Genomic DNA, 24,889 nt, shown 5'->3' on the forward strand with positions numbered 1-24,889 from the left:
GGAATACACGAACTAACAAACAAAATTCCTATGATAGTCTGAAATTTTCTATACAGTTTAAAATTTAACGCCATGCTATACTAATATTTACATAAACTTATTAGACTTTATACAATGATTACGAGTATCAATTCTAAAAGAATGAAAATGTTTTGGCTAAATAAAAAAGAAGTTTTTTTTTACAAATCAATCTTATTTGAAATTTAATATGCTAAAAAAAAGTCAGCTAAAATAATTAATACTTATTGATTATTTGTTTGCAATAAACATATTTTCCCAGTCTATTTACAAAACTTAAAACATAAATGTAGTGCTTTAAAAATAATAATAATTATACATGGTAGTTTAGTCACTAGACTCTAGTGTGCTTGCAATTTATTTTTTTTTATTTTGATGTGAACAGATTTTGAAAATTTGAAGACTACTGAATTAAAATATTGAAAAATAATTCACCACAAAGACAAAATAAGTATTGCGAGTAATAGTTAAGCTAAAATTTCTGAAAAAGTTCAAACTAGTGCTTATAACTTCAGGTTAAATATTGCCATAAAATAGAAAAAATATATAATACTACTATGAAGCTCGTAAAGCCAAAAATTTAAATAGTAATTAAACCAAAAAAATATCTTCTTTGGTTTGGTACTTTCTTTAAATTGATTTTATTAACATGATAAATGATAGCAAGCATTTTATTATGATACTTTATTGCAGTAGTATCTTTTTTATCCCACATGTGAAAATTTAAAAAAAGTAAAAATATAAATTTTATGAAAAAAAGAATTAAAAAACTATTGTAAGAGAGAATTAAAATTTTTATAACGATACTTCAAACAAAATATAATAAATTATTTATCAAATCAAAAATTAATAAGGTAAAAGTTTCTGTAAAAAATACATCTACCTAACTGTTTGTTATCGTTGCTAAATGATTGAGTTCAAGTATTTTAAGGAAAAAAGAAATATTTTGTGTTTAAATTGATGCAATTCTCTGAACAGTTCTAAAAGTATATAACAGTTAAAAATAAATGGATTTTCAAACCACAAAATAATTAAGCTAAACATTGAAATGAAAAGTGAATGTACAATTCAATTTTTGAATATGATTGAGTATAAATGGGTGTTTTATTTACATAAGCCTACATAGCTGTAAAACTAAAACGTTTAAAGAAGTATAAACAAAAGTGATTACTATAAACTGGTAAACTTTAATAATTTTCCTCAGATAGATGGCTAATAACTGTTGTGTTACTTAAATCACTGAAAGTTCTTAACTTACATTCTTCATAATTTGTAATGTTTTCTTGCTCCTTACTTTGTTGCATATTATATGCTTTAGCCTGAAAATTTAGTATACATTAATACAGGAGTTATGTTAACTATTTAACTTAGCTGTAGTATACGTATTTTAATATGTAAGTTTATCAATTTTGTTGTCATTGCAATTTGAACAAAAGTTAAAAAATTAATCGTGAGTTTAGTTTTGTATATATTGTAACTCTTAACAAAAATTTATACTTAAAAAAATTGTGAACTCAACTAACAGCAACAAGAGTGAAAAAAGAGCTCATCACCATTAACGATGAAGCAACCCACAATGCTGAACTTTTCTTAAAAGTCGAATCGACTAGCTGACCTGTAGTATTACGTTATAACTTTGTAAACAGTGTTTGAGATTTTTAATATCAAGACTTTATTTTTATAATTTTTTTTAATTATTTGAGTTTTAATAAAAGTTCAAACACCAAAATGAAGTAGTCGAAAAATATTGAAATTGTAAATGTAACAAAACTAAATTTTAATTTAAATAATAACAAAATAGTAACTTCAACTAGTTAATATTGAGTAAAAGTTTTAATTTTAATAGTTAATATACTCTTTGCTCGAAAAGTTCACAAAAAATGCGAATAAAAAACACTAGTTTTAGACAGAATTATATGTTTATAAATCTAACCCGCGCACAAAGGAGCGATGAGGCCGACTATTCCCTTCAGAAACAAACTGATTCCAAATGCTGAAGCGTAATTTTTTATTCCGGCAACACCCGCGTATATGATTGTTGACAAACCTCCGTTTGATCCCTATTGATATAAAACTTATATTTCAAATTATAACGAAGATTTATTTCAAACAGAAAAAAAATACAAGTAGATACATAATTGATTAATATACCACACTAGAGTTTACCAGAATATAATTTAGCTATCAGGGTTAATAACTAACACGGGTTAAAAGATATGTTTGTAAATAACTAATAAAAGAGAGATTATTTTTAAGTTTCTCCATTATGAAAATGAGTTTAGGGAAGCCTGCACTGGCAGAAGTTAACAATAACTTTTCTTGAAACAAAACTGTAATAAAAATATGCAAAAAGTATTTACAAAATTTAAAACGTTGTCACACTTTTAGAAAAGAAAAAATAAATGTATAATTGAAAATGAATACCATATTTGCAGTTGCACTATTTAGAAATGTTACAAAACCATCCGATTAAAACAAACTACATAATATTTTATTAAATAAAATGATATTCATAAAAAGTTTAAAAAATTAAAGTTTTATAGGATGTTATAGATATAGAATGTACAAGATAAAAGCAACAGTTTTTTATTCAAAACTTGTAACTAAAGTAAATGTAATAAAAATTTTTTTTTGTAACAGGTGTTATAGTTTTAAATAAAAGAGAAAAAAGTTTCTTTCTGATGGCTTAGTTGAAATTTTAACTTGCTTTGTATATATTTTGAAAGGTTTAAAACATTTATTATTTGACTATAAGTTTGAAGAAATATTTAGAATTGTCATAAATATTTGTCAAATTATAAAAAAAATGTTTTTTTTTTTAAATTGAAATTAGAAAATTTGAAAAAGTCAAAATTGGGATATTACTTTCATGCGTTTTTGGAGAATACTTATGTTAAATTAGTCTTTGAAACTAATCATTATTGAAATGTTAACTGGGTTTAAATAATGTGAGTATAATCTTGATTGTAATAAGTTTTTATTTTAAGGGTGTATGTCAAAAAAGTATTTTACTTAATAGTTATAAATAAACTTTTTCCCAAGGTTATACTTTTAAGAAAACTGTTGTAGATAAAATAACAAATAAGTTTAATGTTAAAGTATTTATGAAGTTTTCATGATTGTATTATTATAAATTTCGTTTTTTTTTCAATTATTGTAAAAATATTAAGATTATATAAATGTTTTAGAATAAATTTGTTTCAGTGCTAACAACAATTTAATCTAATTTTTTTGTTATTTTTTGAATATCTATAAAAATTAAAACAAAGTTTTTTACTTGACAAATCGTAGAACAAACTTTTCGTGAATGATTATATTGAAGTAAATAGAAATATATTACTTTTTAAACCTAAAGTTTTAAACCGTAAAATACTCACAATTCCACGGTTAAGCATACATATGCGATACACGAGATAATAACTTTCTAGCAATCAATCTTCCCATTTCATATACAATATTGCTAGTTGACTTATCAACAAACCTCAAATAACCCGGTAAAGGCACGAACGACCATCAGAGAAGTAAAAGAAGTGGTGAAAGGCGTCGCAACGCAGCACACGAGCTGCATGAAGTAAGCAGTAGCGAGCAGATACAATCTGCTAATCCTGTCAAGTTAAAACAAGTTGTAAATTTTACTATCTGGTAAACTTTCTTATCTGAAACTAACTTTCACATGGTAAATTTTAAGATTGATAGCAACGTGTAATCAATTAATAAATAGTTTATAATTCGAAACGATATGTAAACTTTCACTACCTTTTTAAAGTGAAAAATTATATTAATAGTTTACAACTAACTGAAAGTCTTAAAATGTATATTCAATAAATAAGGTTTTTTGAAGTGCAAAAGTATGAGCTTTGATATTAAATGTTGTAAAAATATGTTTAACCCAGTTTTCTTTAGATCAGATTAGAGTAATACTTGAAGTTGAATTTACTTTATTAAAAATTCACCAAACTAAAACTATTAAATTCGCTCATTAGTAAAATTTGAACGTTAGGTTGTTTCAAATATTGAAATAAATTTATAAAGATAAAAAGCTCGCAACAACAATAAAACATATATCAAATTTGCTAAGACGCTAAAGCGATAAATCTTCTAGAATTTTTAGTAATAAATTCGCAAAAATATATATATATTAGTCAGGAAATTTGTTTACAAAGTATTTTGATTTTTTACTTAATTGAATTTATTAAATATGTTTTGAAATGCATTATAATTTATAAAAAAAACAAATCTAAAAATTAAAAAAACAGTTTTACATAGATAAATTTGTAATACTTTAAAAATCATCGATCTTATAAACTTTGAAAGCTAAACTAACCTTTAACAAAAAACTTTATTTGCAAAATGTTATGTTTAAGCATAATTAATATATATAAACATTATCAATAAAAGAAAAGCTGTTAAACAAACTTAACCTTTTAATATCCCCAAGAAATCCAAAGATAAACTTAGAAGCGATCTCAATTCCAGATTGAGTAGAAATTATTAGAGCTGCATTTATTGCTGGTATTCCGATCTTGTAAAAATTAGAAAAGTTTACCAACTATTATTTTAACTCATTGAATGTTATGTTTTTATATCAGCTTCTACTTGATCTATTAATTTTTTAGTATTAATTTTTGTTATTTTTTGATATATAAAAACTTTTACTATTTTATGTAAGAAGTCGAATTGATAAAAAAAATGTACAAAAACAAATTGAAACTTTGCTATGAAAGATTTCTAATTAATTTTTTCTAATTTAAAGTAATTTTAACTTTAAATTTTCAAGACATCAAAAGTATTAAAGTTTTTAACGTGAAACTAGTGTAAAATGGCATCGCTAAAAAGTAAAAAAGAGGTAACACAGTATTGTGTCTAACAATTGTAGAAAATAAAGAACATTATATTTTACTAGCTTGAAGAAATTTTGAGTAATGACTTTATTGTATTTAATAAACACGTAAGTTTTATGACTTGAAAAAAAAAACTCTCGTTGTTTTCACAAACTACAAAATGATGGCTAAATTACTTATTAAATGATGACTAAATATACTATGTAAAAACTTCAATTTCTTTTACGTGAAATTAAAAGAAATTGTTCGTTTTTTTTTCACGATTTTACATGACAGACTTTTTAAGGCTAAAATAAATAAGCTTCTATCTCAATACACTAGAACCGGCGTAGTGTCTAATATCTTAATATAGAGGGGTTTACGGATATTAGGGAGTAGATGGGTTATAGTAGAAAACATTTAAGATTGATGTACACATTGAATGAAAATTAATCATTCAGTTACATGAACTAAAATACCACAAGGATACATTATAACTACATCACATTATACTACAACTACAGTTAAATAAACACACATGATCATAGAATACTAATAAGTGTCTTAGAACTTAACAAAAGAAAGCAACTTAAATTTAAGTCATCATACTTAAGCACATCGCCTTCACCAAATACTGCCGAATGCCCATAGTTTTCAAAATGTTGTTTATTTAATATCAAAAGCAAATAAAACTTCTTTTTTTTACGTATTTATTGGAAAGAAATTAACTACTTCGAATAAAGAATGTTTTTTTGGGAATTTGAGAAAAATTGTTTTGAAAAAGTTTATCATTGATTTTATTGTTACAAAAAGTTCTATATTTATTCACACGCTTTAAAATCATAAAATGAAATGTTGATTTCATTACACTTCCATAGGTTTAATAAAAATTTGCGGACATTTGATTAATAATTTTGACGTATTATTCAACCACTGTTCACATACTATTACCAGCTAAATTTCAAATATCTAACCAAAATTTAAGTATTTGTTGTCTTAAGTGTGTAAAACTATTTAAAAATTTTTCATAAAACTTCATGATATTTGTTTGTAAGTTAGCATAAAGGTTTGAAAAAACATTTAAAAAATTAAATTAAGTTCGCAAGGAAGTAAGTTTAAAAAATATTATAAATTGGTAATACGTTTAAGTTATACTAAAACAGTAAAAGCTTGTAAACTGATTTATAAAATGATAAAAAGTATGAGTAGATTTATTATAAAATTGTTTTATTGTTTTAGTAAACGTTTTCGGACATTTTAAAATAATTTTAATGAAACACTCATAATTCTCGTACTAACCACTGTTCAAAGGAATATTGCCAAATGAATTTAATATATCCAACTACAATCTACATATTTATTGTATCAAAGCTTGTAATCTTAAACAGCAGCTTTTGCATAAAACATTATGATATCTGTTTGTAAGTTAATACTTTTTGCATTTGGTTACGATGTTCATCTTAAATGTGAAAAATTACGTTTTTGAAATAACATTAGAAAAACATAACTGATCTTTGCAAAAAAGTTAGCATTTAATATCTACTTATTCATTTATCTTGGAATAGTAATATCTTTATTGATAACTTTTTTAATGATAAAAACTATTAAATTGAAAGAAGTAGTATGTTTTAAGTTTTTGATTTTATAATGGTACATTGTTGATATAGTTTTATAATTTAAATTAACAAAGCTTAAAAGCAAATTATTTTTGAAACTACAACCGCTTACCGATTTTGAAATAGTAGTTAGTAATTACTTAACAAGCTTAAGTTAATTTTAACGAGCTTATTTTATCTCTAGTCTTTTTGTTAAACAAAAGTCGATTGTTATTAAAAACTGTAAATAAGCTACCTTCATAGTCGATTACTAAATTGTTTTAGTAAACAGAACTTTTTTTTCATTTACAAAGTCAAAATCAATCAAAGTTGAGTTATCATAAAACTTTTTGTACGTTAATCGTTTATATTAAACACACGTGCCAGATTGTTTTTTTTTGTCTTTTGTGGTTTATAAGCCTGTAGATGTAGAACGTTGTTCATCAACAACACTTTATCAATACTGTCAAAGGGTTAAACCGGATTTATTAGCATTAAAATACACTGTAATCTAATTAAAACCAGCCATATCTAATTATATGATATTAACTAAAAAAATTTGTTATTAAAAAAATAGCTTATACAAAAAAAAATCCTCTAAGACGTTATCTTTTTTATTGACAGACTTTCTATCTACTTATCAAACGATAATCTGAGCAACAAAACAGCACTTAATATTTTGAACAGTGTGCTATTAATTTTTTTTTTTTGTAATAATAAACATTTTTCAGTATATATACTTTTCACGTTCTACTTATTATAAGCAATTTTAGAAAAAAAAAAAAAAAAACCTCTTTTTCAGCAAATGAGTGAATGAATAACATGCTAATTGTAACTGCACCAAACTGCAGTGATGTACCAATTACGAAAATCCAAAATACTTTGTTTGTTAAAAATTCTCTCAATTGAGGTGATAAACGACTTTCTGATCTGTTAGTGGTATAATATAATAATACCTCAAACAGTTTCTTGTAGTTTAAGTTTAAATAATTTGTATTTACAAAAGGAGTAAAACATTCATTTTATAATAACTATATTAAATCAACATGTTATAATAAATTATTTATTGCAATACTCATCTACTAAAATTTTCGAGACTGTTTTTTAAACTCAAGTACCTTTTCCTCCCTTCAAACGACTTGTTTTCTATGGATTGCGATGAACTTGATTTATCTTCTTTTGATCCATTTAATTTCACAGTCGGTGATTTCATAAGAGCGCCAGCTACCACCATGCTTAGATTTAACACAGATAACATGATTAAGTAGCTTCGAAAAGAATATTTTTCAATAAGAAAAGTTGCAACCGGAGACATTACTACTGTGCCTACGGAGGAACCTGTAAAATCGAACATTTAAATAACTAAAAATCGTTTATAAAAAAAACGTCAGTTTGGTAAGTATTAAAGTTCAATAAACTTTTTTTTTTAAATCTTTTCAATAAAGTATTTAATCTAACCAATGCTGGATATGTTAGTTGCAATACTTCTTCTTTTTGTAAAATATTTCGCAATAATGACTGGCGCTGCAATAAAGCAAATACCAAACCCAAGACCTAGGAACAATAGAAAGTTTTAATTACTTTTTCAACATATTAGCAAGTAGACGTTTAGTTAATAATGTTGAAAACAGTATTTGTGGTAACTGTAATTTTTCTGTTAATACGAGATTTTTACTAAAACTTAAACTTAAAAATAACATTTTAGTTTTGTGAAAAGCCTATAAGAAAAGATTAAAACCGTCAAAGCTCAGAACGCTTGAAAAATTTTATTCAATTTTGTATAGAAATTTTTATGATAATCGAAATTTTTACAAACAGTCTCATAAATTTCTGTTTTGTTTATATTCAACAAGTTTGGCAAATCCTCAAACAAAAAAAACATATAGTTACTAAAGAATAAGAAAAGTTATTAAATCAAGTTATCTAAATAGCTGTAAGATACTTTTAAAGTTTATTAGTTTTGTAAGATATTTTACTTAACTAACTAGTTTAACATAAAACAATACATACTGCATCGCTTAAACTACAATTTAAAAGCAATAAAAAACATTAACATTTAAAACTATAGTTTTGAAATATTAGGTCACATGTTGTTCAACAGTTTTATAATTTATTAAGTATAATGGAGCAATTGTATTCTTTAATATAGTAGTAGAATAAAAGACTTAAAGATGGCATAATTCATCTTCTTTAACTGTTGTTTTTATTTTAATGCTTAGAACATTTTTCAAACATGTTAATTATCAAGATTTCGGTCATTATATATAATATTGTTGTTTAGAGTCACTTTAAAACTAATTTTGTATAATAAAACGTATAAAAACTAAAAATTAAGCTACATGTCGGATTTTTCATATACCTTTATTTGAATTTGTCCCAAACTCTAATCATAATATTTTACTTTGTTTTTTAGTCTCAAAAACAAAAAAGGTCAGAGATACGCAGTACAATTATTAAACAACAATCATGTATCGTATATGTAAGGTTTAAATTATGTTGTTATATAAGACTGAATATTTGAAAAAAAAAATTACAAGGTAGTCAAAGTGATCATTTTTTCCTAGTTTGTCTTAGATATTACTAACAAAAATATTTTTAAAACTATACAAGTAGGTTCTCATACATTTGAACTTTTTTAATGACAACCGTGTAGTTTTTAAATTTGCACAAGTATTTAAAAAACTATATGTAATATTAAATGTAATATGTGTAAAGGTTGAAGTATTATAAGAGACTTTAAAAATATATTAACAAAGATAAGCTTTTTTCTATTAAGATAGTTCATTAGTTTAATTTAGTACATATTAGTGATCATCTAAAAAAAATTGTGTGTCTTAAAATTCTTAAAGTAAAAGTTAAGTTGACTATAATATTCTAAAATAAAATACTCCAATTGTTTAGTATTAAAACGTTGTTAAAAAAAAATTGAAGAAGCTTATATAAAACAATAATAAACAACTAAAACAACAAATAAAAAAATCAATGAGATGATCTTTTAGTATTGTGACATAGTTTTTATTTAAAACCCGAATAAAACCTTGGTAACTTTGCAAAATATAAGTTCTTTGGTGTTTTAACTTTTATAATTGTTTTTTATATATAAACTGTAGATTTATAACTTAATTGTTATTACTTATATGTATTATGATTAACAATTTAATTAACTTATAAAACAATTTTAAGTTAGTTTGATTTAATCTAGCTTTTATTTAAATATCTTATTTTTAGTACATTTTTTACAAAATTTTGCATGCTTTATTATATTGTACGTGAATCTTCACACGCTTTTTAGAAACACTCATTTTTTAACGCAGCGAAACATTGCCAGCCTTAAAAAAAAATTTAATAAAATCTTTATTTTTCAATTAACAAAATTAAAATTTTTTAAAGCAAGATATTCAAAATTAACTTTTAGAAGAGCTTTTAACAGTTTATAAAAAATTTCACAAAAAATTAAAAAGCATTTTTAAATTTAAATGTATATTAATTTTTAAGTTTCGTGGTAGCTAGGGTGACACTCGCTATGAAATTCCCATGACTGATAAATAAATGAATAAAGTCCTGAATTAAAGTTTGTTATTTACAAAAACTTAGTTTTGACAGAAAATTTTTCTAAAATTTTCTTTAAAACATGTATTGTATTTTTTTAAACAAATATGCCTTAACTAGAAACTTTAAAAGTAATTAAGTTGTTAAATCAACTTTGCAACAGTTTTACAGTTTTATAAGATGCAATGTATGTTTTAAAGTTAATATACGGGTTTGAAATAAGACATACAAGTAGTAACTTTAAAATTAGTATGAATCTATACCTGCTACAAATCCAAATGTTATAATGAAAAGAGGAAATGAATAAACAAAAGATGAAGCAAATATTGAGCAAGAAACCAAAAAGGAAGCAATCATGACTGCTTTTCTTAAACCAAACTTCTTAAAAACTGGAATTGATAATAAACCTGCGAAAAAAACTGATGATTATTAGCTAACTTTTTTTTTGTAGTCTAAAACTTTGTATCAAAGTTTAAAGAACTCATCTATTTTCTTAGTTTTATTATAATGTTTATTCAATTTCAGATATATAGTTAGAAGCATTCTTATTTTTCATTTTTTAACTTTGAATACTAAATGACATTGGAAAACTTTTAGTTGTAGTAAAAGATAAACCTAAAAAAATAAGGTACAAAGAAAATTTATGTGTTTCTTTACTATTTGTATCCAATCTAAGGGGTTGTAAAACAAATCTTATGCATAAAAAATGTTTTAAAATCATCAAAATGTAAGTTTTATAACAAACCAGAAATAGACATTCCAAGGATCATCAGAGAAATAACCGATGTTGCTCCGGTATTTGAAGTTCCGAGTTCTTTCATTAAATACTTTAAATACACTGATTGAACTCTTTAAAACAAAAGTACTCATTACTTCAAAAGTTTGGTATTACCTAATACTTTACCATTTCATTTTTCAAATATTTAGACTTTTTAATAACAATGTGTTTTTTTGTTATAATAATCGTCTTTAGCGGTTTAATCTACTTTATATAAAAATATAGAGCTTAAAACTTAAATAAATGTGCTATTATTCGAAGTCTAACTGAATTTTAAAAAGCTTTTTTTTTTAATTTGTTTTACTTTGAGTACTTTTAAAAAAATGTTAAAAACAAACCATATTTAGCTATTAAAAGTCTTAAACTAATAATATTATGAAAACTTTATTTTGAGAAAAGTTATATTTTATACTTTGTTAAAAACTAGCTTCTTATAATTTTTTTAAATACTTCAAAAATTAAACAAACTAATAATTTTTCTATTAACAGCAAAATATATTCAGCTAAAAAATTTTTTTTGAAACATATTTTTGCCGATACATTAAATTTTAGAAATGTCTGGTTTGATTTTATTCCAATAAAGTATCAAAAAAAATTGCAATCGCGGTAGTTTTAAGATTAAATAGTTAAATAACTACTTAACTCAGATTTGCTCATGAATAGAACTTACTTGCTTGCACCAAGTGTTAGAAAATTTATAACAAATCCACACAACACTACTATGTACCCTCTGCAACTTGTTTCATTTTTTGTTGTTGTACTGCTACATTCGATTCTGTTCGACCGCTTGTTTTGGTCCATAGTGTTTTGATGTATTTTAAATTCTAAACACAAGTTTAAAATAATCCTACCGAGCTATTTGATTAAATCGATACGTAAAGTCTGTGTTAAGAATTTAAATTACTTATAGTTAAGATAAAGCAATATTTGCAAAATTTTATAAACTTACGTTAAAAAACTTTTTTTTTGTGTTTTCGTGAATAATGTTCAACTTAAAACTAGACATTTTAATGTTACTGTGTTAAAAACATTAAAGTCTGACATTCTTGGCGTCTGCTTACAGTTTAGTAGGTCTAAAATCTTTTTTCTCGTATTTAGAGGAAGATAAAAAGTAAAAAAGATATATATTTTAATAGAATTAGAAGAGATGAGAGAATTAAGTGCCTTTAGGCGAGCTTTCATTGTGTATCGCATAGCATGGTTGTATATTTGAAATACTTTGATGAAAACATTATTAAAAACCTATTAACATCCTCTATTAGTAAAAACTCACAGTCTTTTATTGAAAAAAAAAACAACCGGTTTTTTGTTCTACAGTGCAACTACTTATAGTTTATGAATTCTAATTTTTACTGCTTTAGTTATTTATACTACCCTTTATATGTTTTCTTTTCACAATTTGTAGGAAAGCAAGTTTTAAAACACAAACATGTTATTAACTTGTACAAAATAGTACAAGTATAAAATACTAATAAGACTTAATGTAGAACTTTTTTTGCGTTTTAATTGAAACTTAATAACAACTTTGTTAGAATAAAAAGCTTTAGCTTTTAGTAAACCTACGCACAATATTATTTTATTGCTACACAAATACAAAGTTATTCCTAACCGTAATCTAAAATGTTGTTATGTTTTTATAATTACTTAATCTATTCAAGCATTAATATTACTTTAAAATGCATTATTAATATATAATAAGCTTCGTTTATTTTTAGAATCAAAGTTATAATAAATTTAGATTAACTTTAATTCTAATCTTAACTTTTATATTCAGGGCCAGTAGATTTCAACTATTTATATTGAAGATGCATTAGATTAAGTTACGATAAATAAGTATGAAGCTTTAAAACTATTTGTTTTAAAATTTTGTTACAAACAACATAGTTTGACCTTGTCGTAATATTGAACAACTTATTTCAGATATTTTAAAGAATAAAAAAGAGTAAACATCAAACACAACAGAAGTCATAAAAGTCACAGTGGTCACTGAAGTAAACTGATTTAAATTTTTCGTTCGAATAATCATGCGGTCTTAATCCTTTATACTACTAGATTTTTTTTATTTTAACCGTGTATTATAGAAGAAATGAGTTTAATTGACCTCTAAAAAATTTCAAACTATTATAGTATATTTTTAATATAAAAGTTACTTTGAAATAAGGAAGTGTTTAAATTTATATAATTTACGTAGAACAGTTTAAAAAGGAAACTGAAATATATAATTTAGTTTACAAATATAACTATGACAAACTAATACAAAATTTAAATATAGTTATAATTTATGCTCTTATACTTTCAAAGCTGCAAAATTTTTCTTTATAAAAATATGTCATACGTTTATGAATTATGTGCGAAACATTTTCATTTTAAGTTGTGAATTAACTAGGTATGGAATAGTTAAATGTTTTTGTTATTTTTTAATTAATTTTTTTTATAAACTTTAAAGTAAGCTATAGTTCGAAGAAAATTACATTACATATTGAAGTATTCTCAAGTAAAATCAAAGTTTTTGTACTGAAACTAATTTTTATACTAAAAAATTCCGTTAATTTGTTAAGTTTACCAACAAATAATTAAAAACTGACATTTCTTAATTTCTTTACGATATTTTGCACAAATAAATTAGCAGATTTTTTATGCGAACAAAGATTTCCATCGGCAATAAGTTAGTTTTACGGAAGTTACTTGGTTGATATCTAATATTTAAAGTTGATTTTTAAACTTAGCTAAAAACATAAAACATTCTAAACTATGACTTACATTTTTTATCTAAGAAACTAGAAATTTTTTTTAGATTTATTTTTTCTTTTATTAATTAAATTTAATTAAATATATTCTAATTTTTATTACTTACAACATCAACATTCACTATTTTTTAAAGGTTTTATTTCATTTTAAAAGTAAGAAAAATTATAATTTTATCTTGAAGATTTGAAGACTTTAAAGTAATTTACATCTGAGTATATATTTTTTTCAATTTTAATAATACTTAAAATTACACTAAATAAATATTACTTCAAAAGCTTAAAATATAAATTATTTTAACTTTGAACAATACTTCTAAAGGAAAATTGAGGACGTGTATCTAAAAAAAAAACTTGGTTTTTGTAAACTGATGATTAATAGAAAACACAATATAATTTTTATTTTTATATTGACAAGATAGTAAAATTTGTAAACCAATATTTTAGTATGATTTAAAGTTCACAACATTCATCAGATGAATCATTGAAATTGTAACGCGTTTTTGTAAATATCGATTTTTTTCTGTATAATAATAAAAAATTACAAACCTAAAACTGACTTTAAATGAAATATCTAACTAAACACTTACTCTTACAACTTTTTATTTAAATTTGTTTGACATTTTTAAATTGTGTTTTGTTATCAAAGTTTAAACATACTGAATAATAACTTTTAAGTTATCAAAGTGGTAATAGTATTTTAGTTTACTTGGTCTAATTTTAACAAAATAGTATAAACGATATTATTTGAAACTTTTGTTTATTATTTAGTAGCATAGAAACTATTTTCCTGATCAGTATTACATATTTCAAACAATACAAACAAAAATAAGTTAAGCTTGTTTTGTAACAAGTCATTTAAAACATTTCTACAGTATATCTATTAAGAACTTGAACTATGATTAAAAAAATACAATATTAAGCTGAACTTTACTATTGCTAAGAGAAAAAGTTACTTAAATACGAAATAATTTCAAGCTTATGTTACACAGGAAGAAAGAAAAACTAAAAAGTGTTTTTCTTACATACAATAGTAAATTCGTGTATCTAAAAACTAATTAAAAAAATAAAACACTTATAGACCAATGATACGCACTACTATAAAAATTATCATTTAAAAAATAATAATTTACTTTAAGATGTAAAACACAACTTTTACTTTTGAAACAAGTTAGTATACTACAGTTAATCAATAATAAAAAACACAAGTAGTCTTAAAAATGATGAAGCATAGTGTAACTTTATATATTTTTAAAGTTAATGGAAAATACACGAATTTTATGTTTGAGTTATTATGACAACAGCAGTAAAAATGAAATACTACAAAAATATAAAAATAAGCAACATAAAAATATTTTATCAAAAACAAAACGCTAAATGGAATAACAATTTTATTAGCACCACAGAATACTCACAATTAAATTAAGAGCTTTTTTTATGATGAAATTAGAACTGTTAGTTTTGAAAGATTTATTGTTTTGCTCTAATTCTAACGCCTCAGACTTCAAGTATTAAATTTTATTATTAATATTTACTTAACATAATTTGCTTTTTTAATAGTTTTATTAAAAATTGGTTTTAGGGGTGGTATAAATGAGCTTTTATAACCAATTAACATTTTTAACGTACGTAGTTTATACTAATATTAAAAAAAAAAAATTAGTTTATAAATTTTACAGTGATAAACTTGTGTAAACTATGTTGATAACCAAAACAAACAACATTAGATGCTATTTTGATGAATTTTTAACTTTTATCTAAAACTTTTTTTAGCAACACTCTGTATAACTAACCATAAAATAATTTTTTTTCAAATACTTTAAGTCAACATATAGTTTTAATGTCGTTAAGTTAAGTGTTTTATTAGTTTGAAACATAAACTTTTTTTACGTCTGCAACTTCTTACGTATTTAGTAAACCCTTATTAACATATTTAATACTTTTTCAATCTAAAACCTATACAAACTTAAAAATTTTTTTTTTGTAAATATGTTTTTAAATAAATAAACGTTAATAAAACTAACAGTTATCAAAAGTTTTATTATTTCTAAGGCTTCTAGTTTTTTTTTCGTTTTTATTATGTGTTATTAACTGAAAGCTTAAAAGTTTTAATATTAACAAAACATAGACAAAACGGGCAAAAATTTATACATATTTAAATACTTTTACTAAATATGAGAAATTACTATATATACCTGAAATTTTTAGACTTCTTAATTTTTTTTAAATATTTTGTCGTAAAGTTATATATATAATAACTAAACCTATAAAGTTTAAATAGACTCGCAAGAGTTAGAAGTAATCTTATTAGTAAAAGCATTCTCTTTTTTCTTAAAAAAAACGTCTAAGATACTTTTTGATGTAGTATTTAGTTAATGTACATAATACAGTAAGTTTATATGAAAAAACTAGTTTTTTATTTAGTTATTATCTGTTATTTATAGTAAAATAGTTCAAAAAAGATTAAAAAAGATTAAAAAATACATAGCAAACAGTATTTAATAAGCATTATGTAATGTGAAATGTGTATTTACCATAAAATATGTTATTTATATTATTAGTAAAATAAACAATCTTCTAATTAAAGAAATATATTTTCTTTAAAAGGTATAAATACTTTAAAAAGTGAAAGTATCATAATTTGTACATTGGAATAGCTGACCTTGCTTAGTTATTCTTACCAATTTCGTATACCAATCAATAAAACCGTTACTTAGATATATTATCAATTGTAGCTGCATAATTTCAAAACCTCAAACTTTTGTAAACTTAAATAGGTATATAATTGTTACAATAACAATTAAATATAATAATTGATTTTCAATTTGCAGTCTACGATTCTAGATTTCAAAATTTTTTACTTACTTTAAAATAAAATGTGCTTTTAGAATATAAAAGTTCCTATTTATATAGTTCAATTTCCATGCTGGTTTTATTTACAAATGTTAAGTATTATATCTGGTTTTTTTATAACTAATTTAGCTCTCGAGTATTTTTTTAAATTTCAGTATATAAGTTGTTGAATTAAACAAATATAGTTATTTTAATAGTTTGATTGTATATTTACGGTTTTTTTATTACAAAGAGCTAAATACTGGTTTTTTAAGAAGTTTGTAATTTTGGACAATTTAGATGTTTTTAATCTTAAGTTTTCAAATTAAGATTGTTTATAAAACAAAAGAATATATCACACAGTTTATAAAACAAACTTTGAATTACACTTTTAATGCTTTGTTTAATTAATAATAATTGTATAGAATTGTTGTAATCATTCTTTATATAAAAAACAATTTACTTTAAAAAACCATTAGGAAATACAAAATCAATTAATCATTCTAACAATTATAGAAAATCCCTTTGATAATAAACACAAGTAAATACAACAAAACTTTTTTTTACATTAACTTCAATGAGATTTATTAGGATTTTATTTGTATCCTTTTATTAATATCAATTCGGAACTTTTATTGTTTATCTCAGAAGTCAATATGTAAAATTTTAAGTTTTTCTATTAAAAAGTATTTTAAAATCATTAAATTTTAATGTTAAAAAAGATTAATTATTCTTTTGTAATGTTTTAAAACTTTTCAAAAGTCCAAAACTTATAAACAAAATAACATATTATATTAAATATACCACTTACAATAATTACATCAATTAACTGCTTTTAATAATTACCCATCATATTATCTAGAGAAATCACAAACACTTCTAAAAGTTTTATAAACCTACTTATACAATTTAATTAGTATATTTATAAAGAACTTTAATGTTGTAGTTGAAAAAAAGTTCAATAAGTTACGAAATTAAATCCGACAACGTTTTAAAAGTTAGTTTATTCATTTCGTTTTGTTTTTGCTGATCTTTATCTTACTTATTTATTATTTTTTTTTGAATACTAAGTAATTCTGTCACGAAATTACTAATAATTAAATTACTAAAAACTACATGTTTCAAATACTAAAATCTAATTTATTTTAAAATGTCATTAAAGTTAAATCATAAATCATGAAAAACGTAGTTATTATTATTATAGTATCACACTTATTTTTTGAATAATCGTTTCAGTAAATAAAACTTAAAGCATATACACACGTTGCTTTCTTATAAACTAATACACTGTTATAGTTACAACAATGCTTTTGAAACGATTTTAAAACCAAGCTTTACATAATAAGTTTAAAATATAATTCAAATCATTTACTTGTATAATTTATAGGAAAAAGAAAACTGTTAAATCAAGTATCAGGTATGTGAGAATTTTACAAAACTAATAAGCCTTTAACTTACCACACTAAAAACGTAAAAGATAAAATAAATCATCAAACATTTTCTGTCGAAAAACATAAAATATTTATATACGATAAGAGATGTTTTATAAACTTATAAAAACTTATAAAAATAAACAATAATCTAAAAAAGAATGTAATATATTTAAGTGTTTATTTAGTCTAAATATTAAGAAAATAACTCCGATTATTTATAATTTTAAAATTAATCGATTGTTAAAATTTTTTACTATGTATGCTTGGTTACGGAAGATTTAAAATAATCGCTAAGTTATTTTCTATAGCTTAGAATATTATATTTGTTTTTTTATGAACCCTTAAAACAGTTGGTGATTTTTTTAAATATTTGTTGTATAATATTTTCTATATGAGAAAAATATAATGAATTGTGTTATCTTAGTTTTTAAATCAATCAGGAAAACTTTTATAGGCCTTGAATTAAAGTTATAGCCAAAGGAATTTTATATTAGTCATCAGCTTAGAGTTCCTAGAATTAAACTTATTTTATGCACAACAAGTAAAACTTATAATATTTATAAATTTAATTAAAGATATTCTGAAGTAAAAAAATTAATAAATATACTTATAAGTCATGTAAAACAAGCTTTTGGATTTTCTTAGTTAAATTAATTTTATTTATTTTGAAGTAACTATTAAAGAAGTTATTTAATAAACTATTTAAAAAAAATATTTCATAGTTATAAAACTTTCTAAATTCTAATTGTTAAAGTTGTTAAAGGTTGAATATGAATATGTAATAAATTTATTATCTGCATTGAGCTTTTTACTGTAGTGTTTCAATGATAAAATTATAAAATGACTTCAAATTAAAAACTAAACAAGCAACAAAAGCAGATGAAATACTAAAGTAAAATTAAATGTGTTATAAAATTATTTTAAATACAACTATATAAAAATATTGTATTATTAATCTTATAATTCGTTTAAATTACGAAAAAAAATCAGCTTATTTTGTCAAAAGGCTTCTCTATAAACTATAGTTTAAGAGACATGAATTATGCTTATAAGATTAAAGTTTTTATAAAAACTCATTATAAAAGTTAATCTTATTAAAAAAACAAAAATGTGACATTATATTTTTGAGTAAAAACATTTTATTAGAAAGATTCAAATTCAAAATATTTAAGTTATATATACATTTTTTTAATGTAAAGAACAAATCAGATATTTTGAATAGAGGTTTTTTGTACAAGTTTTATCGTCATTCTCTTTTGGCTAAATCATGTTGTTGTTAGTTGTTTTGAAAATTGTTATAATTTTTTTTTTTGTTTTTATCATTAAAATTCTAATAACGCAAACCGGGCAAAAAAGTGTCCGAAAAATATAACCTATGTAAAAGTAAATTTCATATAAAATTAACGATTTGTGCAAACTTAATACTTATTTTTTAAAAAATCAGGTTCAGCCTTTTTTAGTAAAGAGAACTCTGTTTTTATTTAAGCTGACATAAAGGTTTGACCATGCCAATCCAAACATCAAATTATAAGCTTTCGGTAGACTGAGACTCTCATAGATGAATAACTGTACACATTTAAAACAAATTGTATACTTTTAATATCCAACTTAAAACAATTTCTTTAATTTGATATCTAACCAAAGAAAACAAAACTCAATCAACCAGATTTAAAACAATACAATGTTTGTTCCTACTGGGAACGTCAGTTATAATACTTTTAAATTCTTAAAATTCTGTTTGTACTAAAGTGATTTTGAGGTAGAAACAAATAACCGTCTTTAGCGTAAAACAATGATCATAATAACTTATCCACAACTGTTTATGTATACTTTCAGCTTTCTATTTTGTTAAAAAAAACTAGAAAAAGTAAGAAAAATTCCTAAAGATACACACAAATATAAAAATACTTTAGGTATTTTACAAAATAAAAAAAGACATAGAAAATAGCATGAATACTTAAACAAAAAATGAAGTAGAAACATAATAACAAGTTATATTTTTTGAAAAATAGATCAAAATTATTACATTTACTGACTAATTTTGACTCTTACCAGTTGAACAAACATAAGACATGATAATAAATTATGTGTAACTTAGACTTTATAATTAACATTAAAAAGAAGTTCATATATAAAAGGAACAAAAAAATGTTTCTGAACAATATTTTGTCTATTAAACACTTAGTTTTATTTGCAATTCTTTCTAGACTATATAATACATTCTCCTTAAATATAACTGTAACAGTAAAAAGTATTTTAGCTATCTTAGTTGTTTAAGTATTTAAATAAAACAACTTACGAATCATAGTTACGCTCTTTGATCATGAAATATATCATCAATAAAATGAATTTTAAAAACTTAAATTGAAAAGAGTACTTTACTAAAACTTATATACCTTTTAAGTTTAAAATAAACTAATTACTGTTTATTAAAAATCGTTTTTTTTTTTAAACTTAATGATTTATAGTTTTTGAATAATATAAAACTATATTTTACCTAAATGAAAAATGCATTACAAAAAATCAGAAGTGCAAACTTCTGATGTACTACTGAAAATAAAGTACTTAGACTTTTTACAATAACTAAAATATTGATATGAAACTTAAGTAACAAAATTAGGAATATAAACTTCTGAGTATGACTTGCATATAATCACATTTTGTTGATTATCGTCTTTTTATTCAGATAAAATTGTTGATAATGTATAAGGTTAACTTCTTTATGGTTAAAATCTTCGTAAACCTTATTAGTATTTCTACTCTAAAATCCTTTGGTATCAATACATTAATCATATCTACATTGAAAGACAAAATTATGAACTAGTTGCTGTTTTATAATACAAGCATAAAAACATAAACCTATTTTTCTTTTTTTTTCTTTTTAATTGTTGTGATACTTAAAATAAAGTCTGTAAATGTAAAATATAAACTATAGCTTTAAACTACTATCATTTTCATCAAATTTTTTAAATAAAGTTAAACATTATTGTTATTATAATCAGAGCTCTAAAATTTTAAAATTTGTTCGAATACTATTTTATAAAACATAATTTTCTTACAAATCATGACAATTCTAAATCTGATAAATTAAATTCTGATGAGTAAATTTTTATTAAATAATTTTGGTGCCTTCTCCAAAAATGAATTAAAAAAGCATATAAATGAGATTTAAGGTCTATCAAAAAAAAATAAGTAATAACTTTATAAAAAGATTTTTGTAAAAAAACAAAAAATAAGCTAAAACTCCCTATTTTTAATAAAAAAAATCATGAAGGCTTGATTTTAAAATTCAATAGTAACAAAATAGTTAAAAAAATCTTTATTAAAAGAGAAATTTCGCAATATATGAAAATTACTAGAATTTGATATGTCGGAACTTGAATCATTATGTTATGTAACCATCGTTAACCACTATGATTTGGTAATTTTTTAGGTATATATACTGTTTGTCCTGGACATGACTTAAAACTACATCCTGGTGTTTAACTCGATAACCAAAAGGTTTTTTCGTACACCAGGTCTTTGGACCAAATATTTGAGCGTTTTTTTTTCGTTCAATAAACAATAATGTCTGTAAGAGGTTGTTGAGAGCTAAAGGTATAATATATTTATATTATAGTCTTAAATTATTTGAGTTTTATCTTTAGAAAAAATTTTTTTAATAGATTCTAACTGTTTTTTTCTTTAGTTCAGTACTATTTCTCTAAGAAAAACTATATAGAATACTTATAATATCTTCTCAAGGAATTTTTCTTATGACAAAATGTAAACTTTCATATTTTTTAAGTTAAGTAATAAGACAAAAGGTCAACTTTGGTATCTTAACAGTTATAAGTAATAGAAAATACAAAACAGACAGTTTATTTGCTGCTAAGTAGAAAATATTACGCATTTAGATATTATCGCGACACAAATTATCAAATTTTATATTAAATAATCCATAAATCCTCAAATTATATGATTAATATTTTAAATTAGACGGTAAATGTATCTAAAAAGTAAAGTTTACTTGGAATATACGACCTAAAAAACAAATTTTATTCTGAATAATTCGTCATTAAGCAAAATATTTGAATTATCTTTTCTTAGATAAGACGGTGAATATATAAAATGTAAAATTTTATTCTAAAATGCACAAAAAAAACAAGCAAAGTTATTATGGTATTTTAAACTTTTTAACACAGTTTGCTAAGTAACACCATGTTAACTTATATTTCCAAAAAAATTATTATACCTACACTTTTTTTGCAATATCAATTGTAAAATTATATAAATGTTTTGGCTAATACTAAACGAAGTTTTTCTTATAAATTTAGTTTCTTAATTAGTTTAAATATACTGAAAGTTGTTCACCTAAAGTTATTTATACTTAACATTTTTTTGCGATAGACATACTTTCATTATCTATATTTAGGTCTTACGAAACTTAAAGCACAAAAAAATCAAAAAAAAAACATTTTCTTATAGCTGGTGTGCTTGTAGTTTATATTTAGGTGTTTTATTGTTCATAGCTTTTAAAAAAAAAGCCACTGCGTTAAAGTACTAGAAAAAAAATCAACACAAAGACAAGAGAAATATTATAAGTAGTAGTTTAGCTGAAAATGTCTTAAAATTTAAAACTAACGCTTACTCCTTATCTATACAATATAATTTTAAAGCATTTAAAGGCATACATTCAATTAGTGAGTAAACTAAATACTATTCTTTTTTTTCCTTAAAATCTAAATAAGTTTTTATTTACCTTTTGATATAAATTAATTTTGACTTTTACTGATGTATACTTTAATGATTACAACTGAAACGAGTTAAAAAATTACTTCCAATGATTAAATGTTTTTATTCTATTTACACACATAAGTTTTTGCTGATAAATATTGTTTAAATAAGAAAAAATGTTTAACTTTAATTGATTTAAATTGTTATTATTTTTTAAGTTAAAGATCAATCATATAGAAAATTTTTTAAATATATTTTACTAAAGTTTTCTTTCACGTTTATTGGAGTTCAATCTTTGTTTCTACAATAAATAATGTTTAAAATAAATTTGTTAACTTACAACACTAGATCAAAATTAGTAAATGACAGTTTTTACTGATAAGTTAAACTTGTACAAAAAACAAAACACTAGCACCAAGTTAAGTTTTTAATTATGCTTACAATTTATCATTTTGTCGTGTAATGACAGCTGTTATTTTACTATTTTGATGTTTGGAAAATATCTTTAGTTCTTAAAAGTATTAAATACTCAGTAATTTTGTAGTTAAATACAATAAAGATACTTGATTTTTATAAAACTTAAAATTGTAAGATAAAGTAGAAAAATAATCGATTGCTATTTGTTATGTTTCAAAACGTATAAAATTCGCTTTTATTCAAAACATTAATAAAAATGACAATTTTAAACTATTCTTTAACATCTTTTTATATTATATCCGTTTATTAACATACTTTTGAGGATAGAATTCATTTGTTTAAATTTAGTAATTATTTCTTTTTACATTAGCTTGTTAATTTTAGGTTCTTTAAATGCAGTAATATCTTTAAGATAGTGTAGAATAGACACATATAATTGCTTTATTTTATTGCTATGAACTATAGAGCTTGATTGTTTTAAATTAAACAAAAATAATACAACTTTTAATCAGTACCTAAATCTTAAAATTCAAACGTAGCTAATATGAAAAATACTTAAAAATAAATTAGAAATAGCTCTACCTATACTCATTTGATAAACTTTATTTTATTTTGTAGAGTTTTATAAGTTAAATCTTTTTATTGCTGATACAAAACATTGAATTTACTTTTAATCCTACTAGCCCTTTAACCAATTTTATAACAAGTAACAAGATATTGTCATAGGATAATTTTTCGGGACCGCACTGTGAAAAAAAAAATTTCCGTTGATCGCAAGTATTTAAACTTCTTGTACTAATCGATAAAAACAGTTTATTTAATTAAAAGTACGTCAAAACAAGCAATAATAGAGCACTAGTAAAAAATTGTAATGAAGGTGCCGAGTTACAAGTTTTACTTTAGTTTTATGAAATTAGGTATTTAGTTGAAACGTACATCGGTTGACGCAGATATTTACATACCGCTATTTGCCTACCCCTGTCCTAAAAAGTGTTTTTTAAAAACATTTAAAGTTATAAATTTTAAAACTATAACTTGCTTTTTTAAACTATAAAAAACATAAAAATGAATGAAACAAATTTAGAATAACTATAGACTAAAAATCGTTAAACAACGATTTAATCCTTTTTTGTGTTAAACTTTATTGTACTTTTGTTATGTTTTATCACTTTTTATGTCGAAATTAAATGAATGTTAAAGATTAATTTGCCAATCAAAATCAAATTAATTGTAGTTTTAGCGTAATACTTTTTAACATAAAAGTCAAAATGCAGAAAATATCTGAAAACCGTAATCATACTATGTATGTTCCAATTTAACGCTAGATTACTAAATAATAATATTTTTTAGTATTTAGATTTATGGTAAGCTAAAGAACTTTGTACGTTTAGTAAAATTTCTATTGTGATCCAATCTTATAAACAATAAAAAGCTTTTGCTAATAATTAGATAACACAATTAAAAAATGAAAGGTATTGAAAACAATTTTTTTCAAAACTTGAGTTAGAAAAGTATACTTGAAAATAATATCAGGTATATTCTGAAATATTCTACCGGTAAAATTTTATTTTTTAGTACTTAAAACGTTTTTCAGTATTATGTGCATTTATTTATTTTGTTTACTTTATGTTTGAATCGTATTTAAAATATGGTTCAAGTAAGTAGAAACATTATAATAATCTTAAGTTTGTCTTAAAATGAACATACAAAATGCCTTCAGTATAAAATACATTATAATTATAACTTTAGTTTGGCTATAGTTGATATAAAATATTAATACTATTTTTTTCTATTTTAAAAAGTTTGTTTTTATATTTATATAAATATATATTCTTTTCTCCTCTTTAAAAGCGTTTTATCATCAACATATTCAATGATCCTTCAGATACAATAACAGCATAAAGAGAAAACCTTATCTGTAAAATTTAGAAAAGACATACAGAGACGCTCAATAATTTCACTGATTTTGTCGTAAAATTCGGCAGCT

At 22.7% G+C, this 24,889-nt stretch overlaps 1 protein-coding gene across 1 annotated transcript; it reads right to left on the minus strand.

Annotated features, from left to right (window-relative positions):
• Positions 1 to 1,946: 1,946 nt before the first annotated feature.
• On the minus strand, positions 1,947 to 11,767 carry LOC145828709 (monocarboxylate transporter 12-like). Its single transcript, XM_082936465.1, has 10 exons — positions 11,710 to 11,767; positions 11,431 to 11,584; positions 10,728 to 10,831; positions 10,246 to 10,389; positions 7,892 to 7,987; positions 7,552 to 7,771; positions 7,225 to 7,363; positions 4,440 to 4,540; positions 3,500 to 3,623; positions 1,947 to 2,078 (listed from the first exon to the last, which is right to left on the minus strand). The coding sequence occupies exons 2-10, from the start codon at positions 11,559 to 11,561 to the stop codon at positions 1,947 to 1,949; spliced, it is 1,191 nt and encodes a 396-aa protein (XP_082792591.1). The 5' UTR covers positions 11,562 to 11,584; positions 11,710 to 11,767.
• Between the last annotated feature and the right edge of the window lie 13,122 nt (positions 11,768 to 24,889).

Source organism: Thalia democratica, chromosome 2, assembly GCF_965202585.1.
Source record: "Thalia democratica chromosome 2, ktThaDemo2.hap1.1, whole genome shotgun sequence".
NCBI classification, from domain to species: Eukaryota; Metazoa; Chordata; class Thaliacea; order Salpida; family Salpidae; genus Thalia; species Thalia democratica.

Bases quoted from the DNA above. Each gene is read 5' to 3' on its own strand.
- LOC145828709 (XM_082936465.1), bottom strand. From the start codon at position 11,561: ATGGACCAAAACAAGCGGTCGAACAGAATCGAATGTAGCAGTACAACA. The intron at 10,390-10,727 runs GTTTGTTATAAA...TTTTTTTCGCAG, and splicing joins CCTTGGAATGTCTATTTCTG to GTTTATTATCAATTCCAGTT. The intron at 3,624-4,439 runs GTTAAGTTTGTT...TTAACTTGACAG, and splicing joins TTTCTTGGGGATATTAAAAG to GATTAGCAGATTGTATCTGC.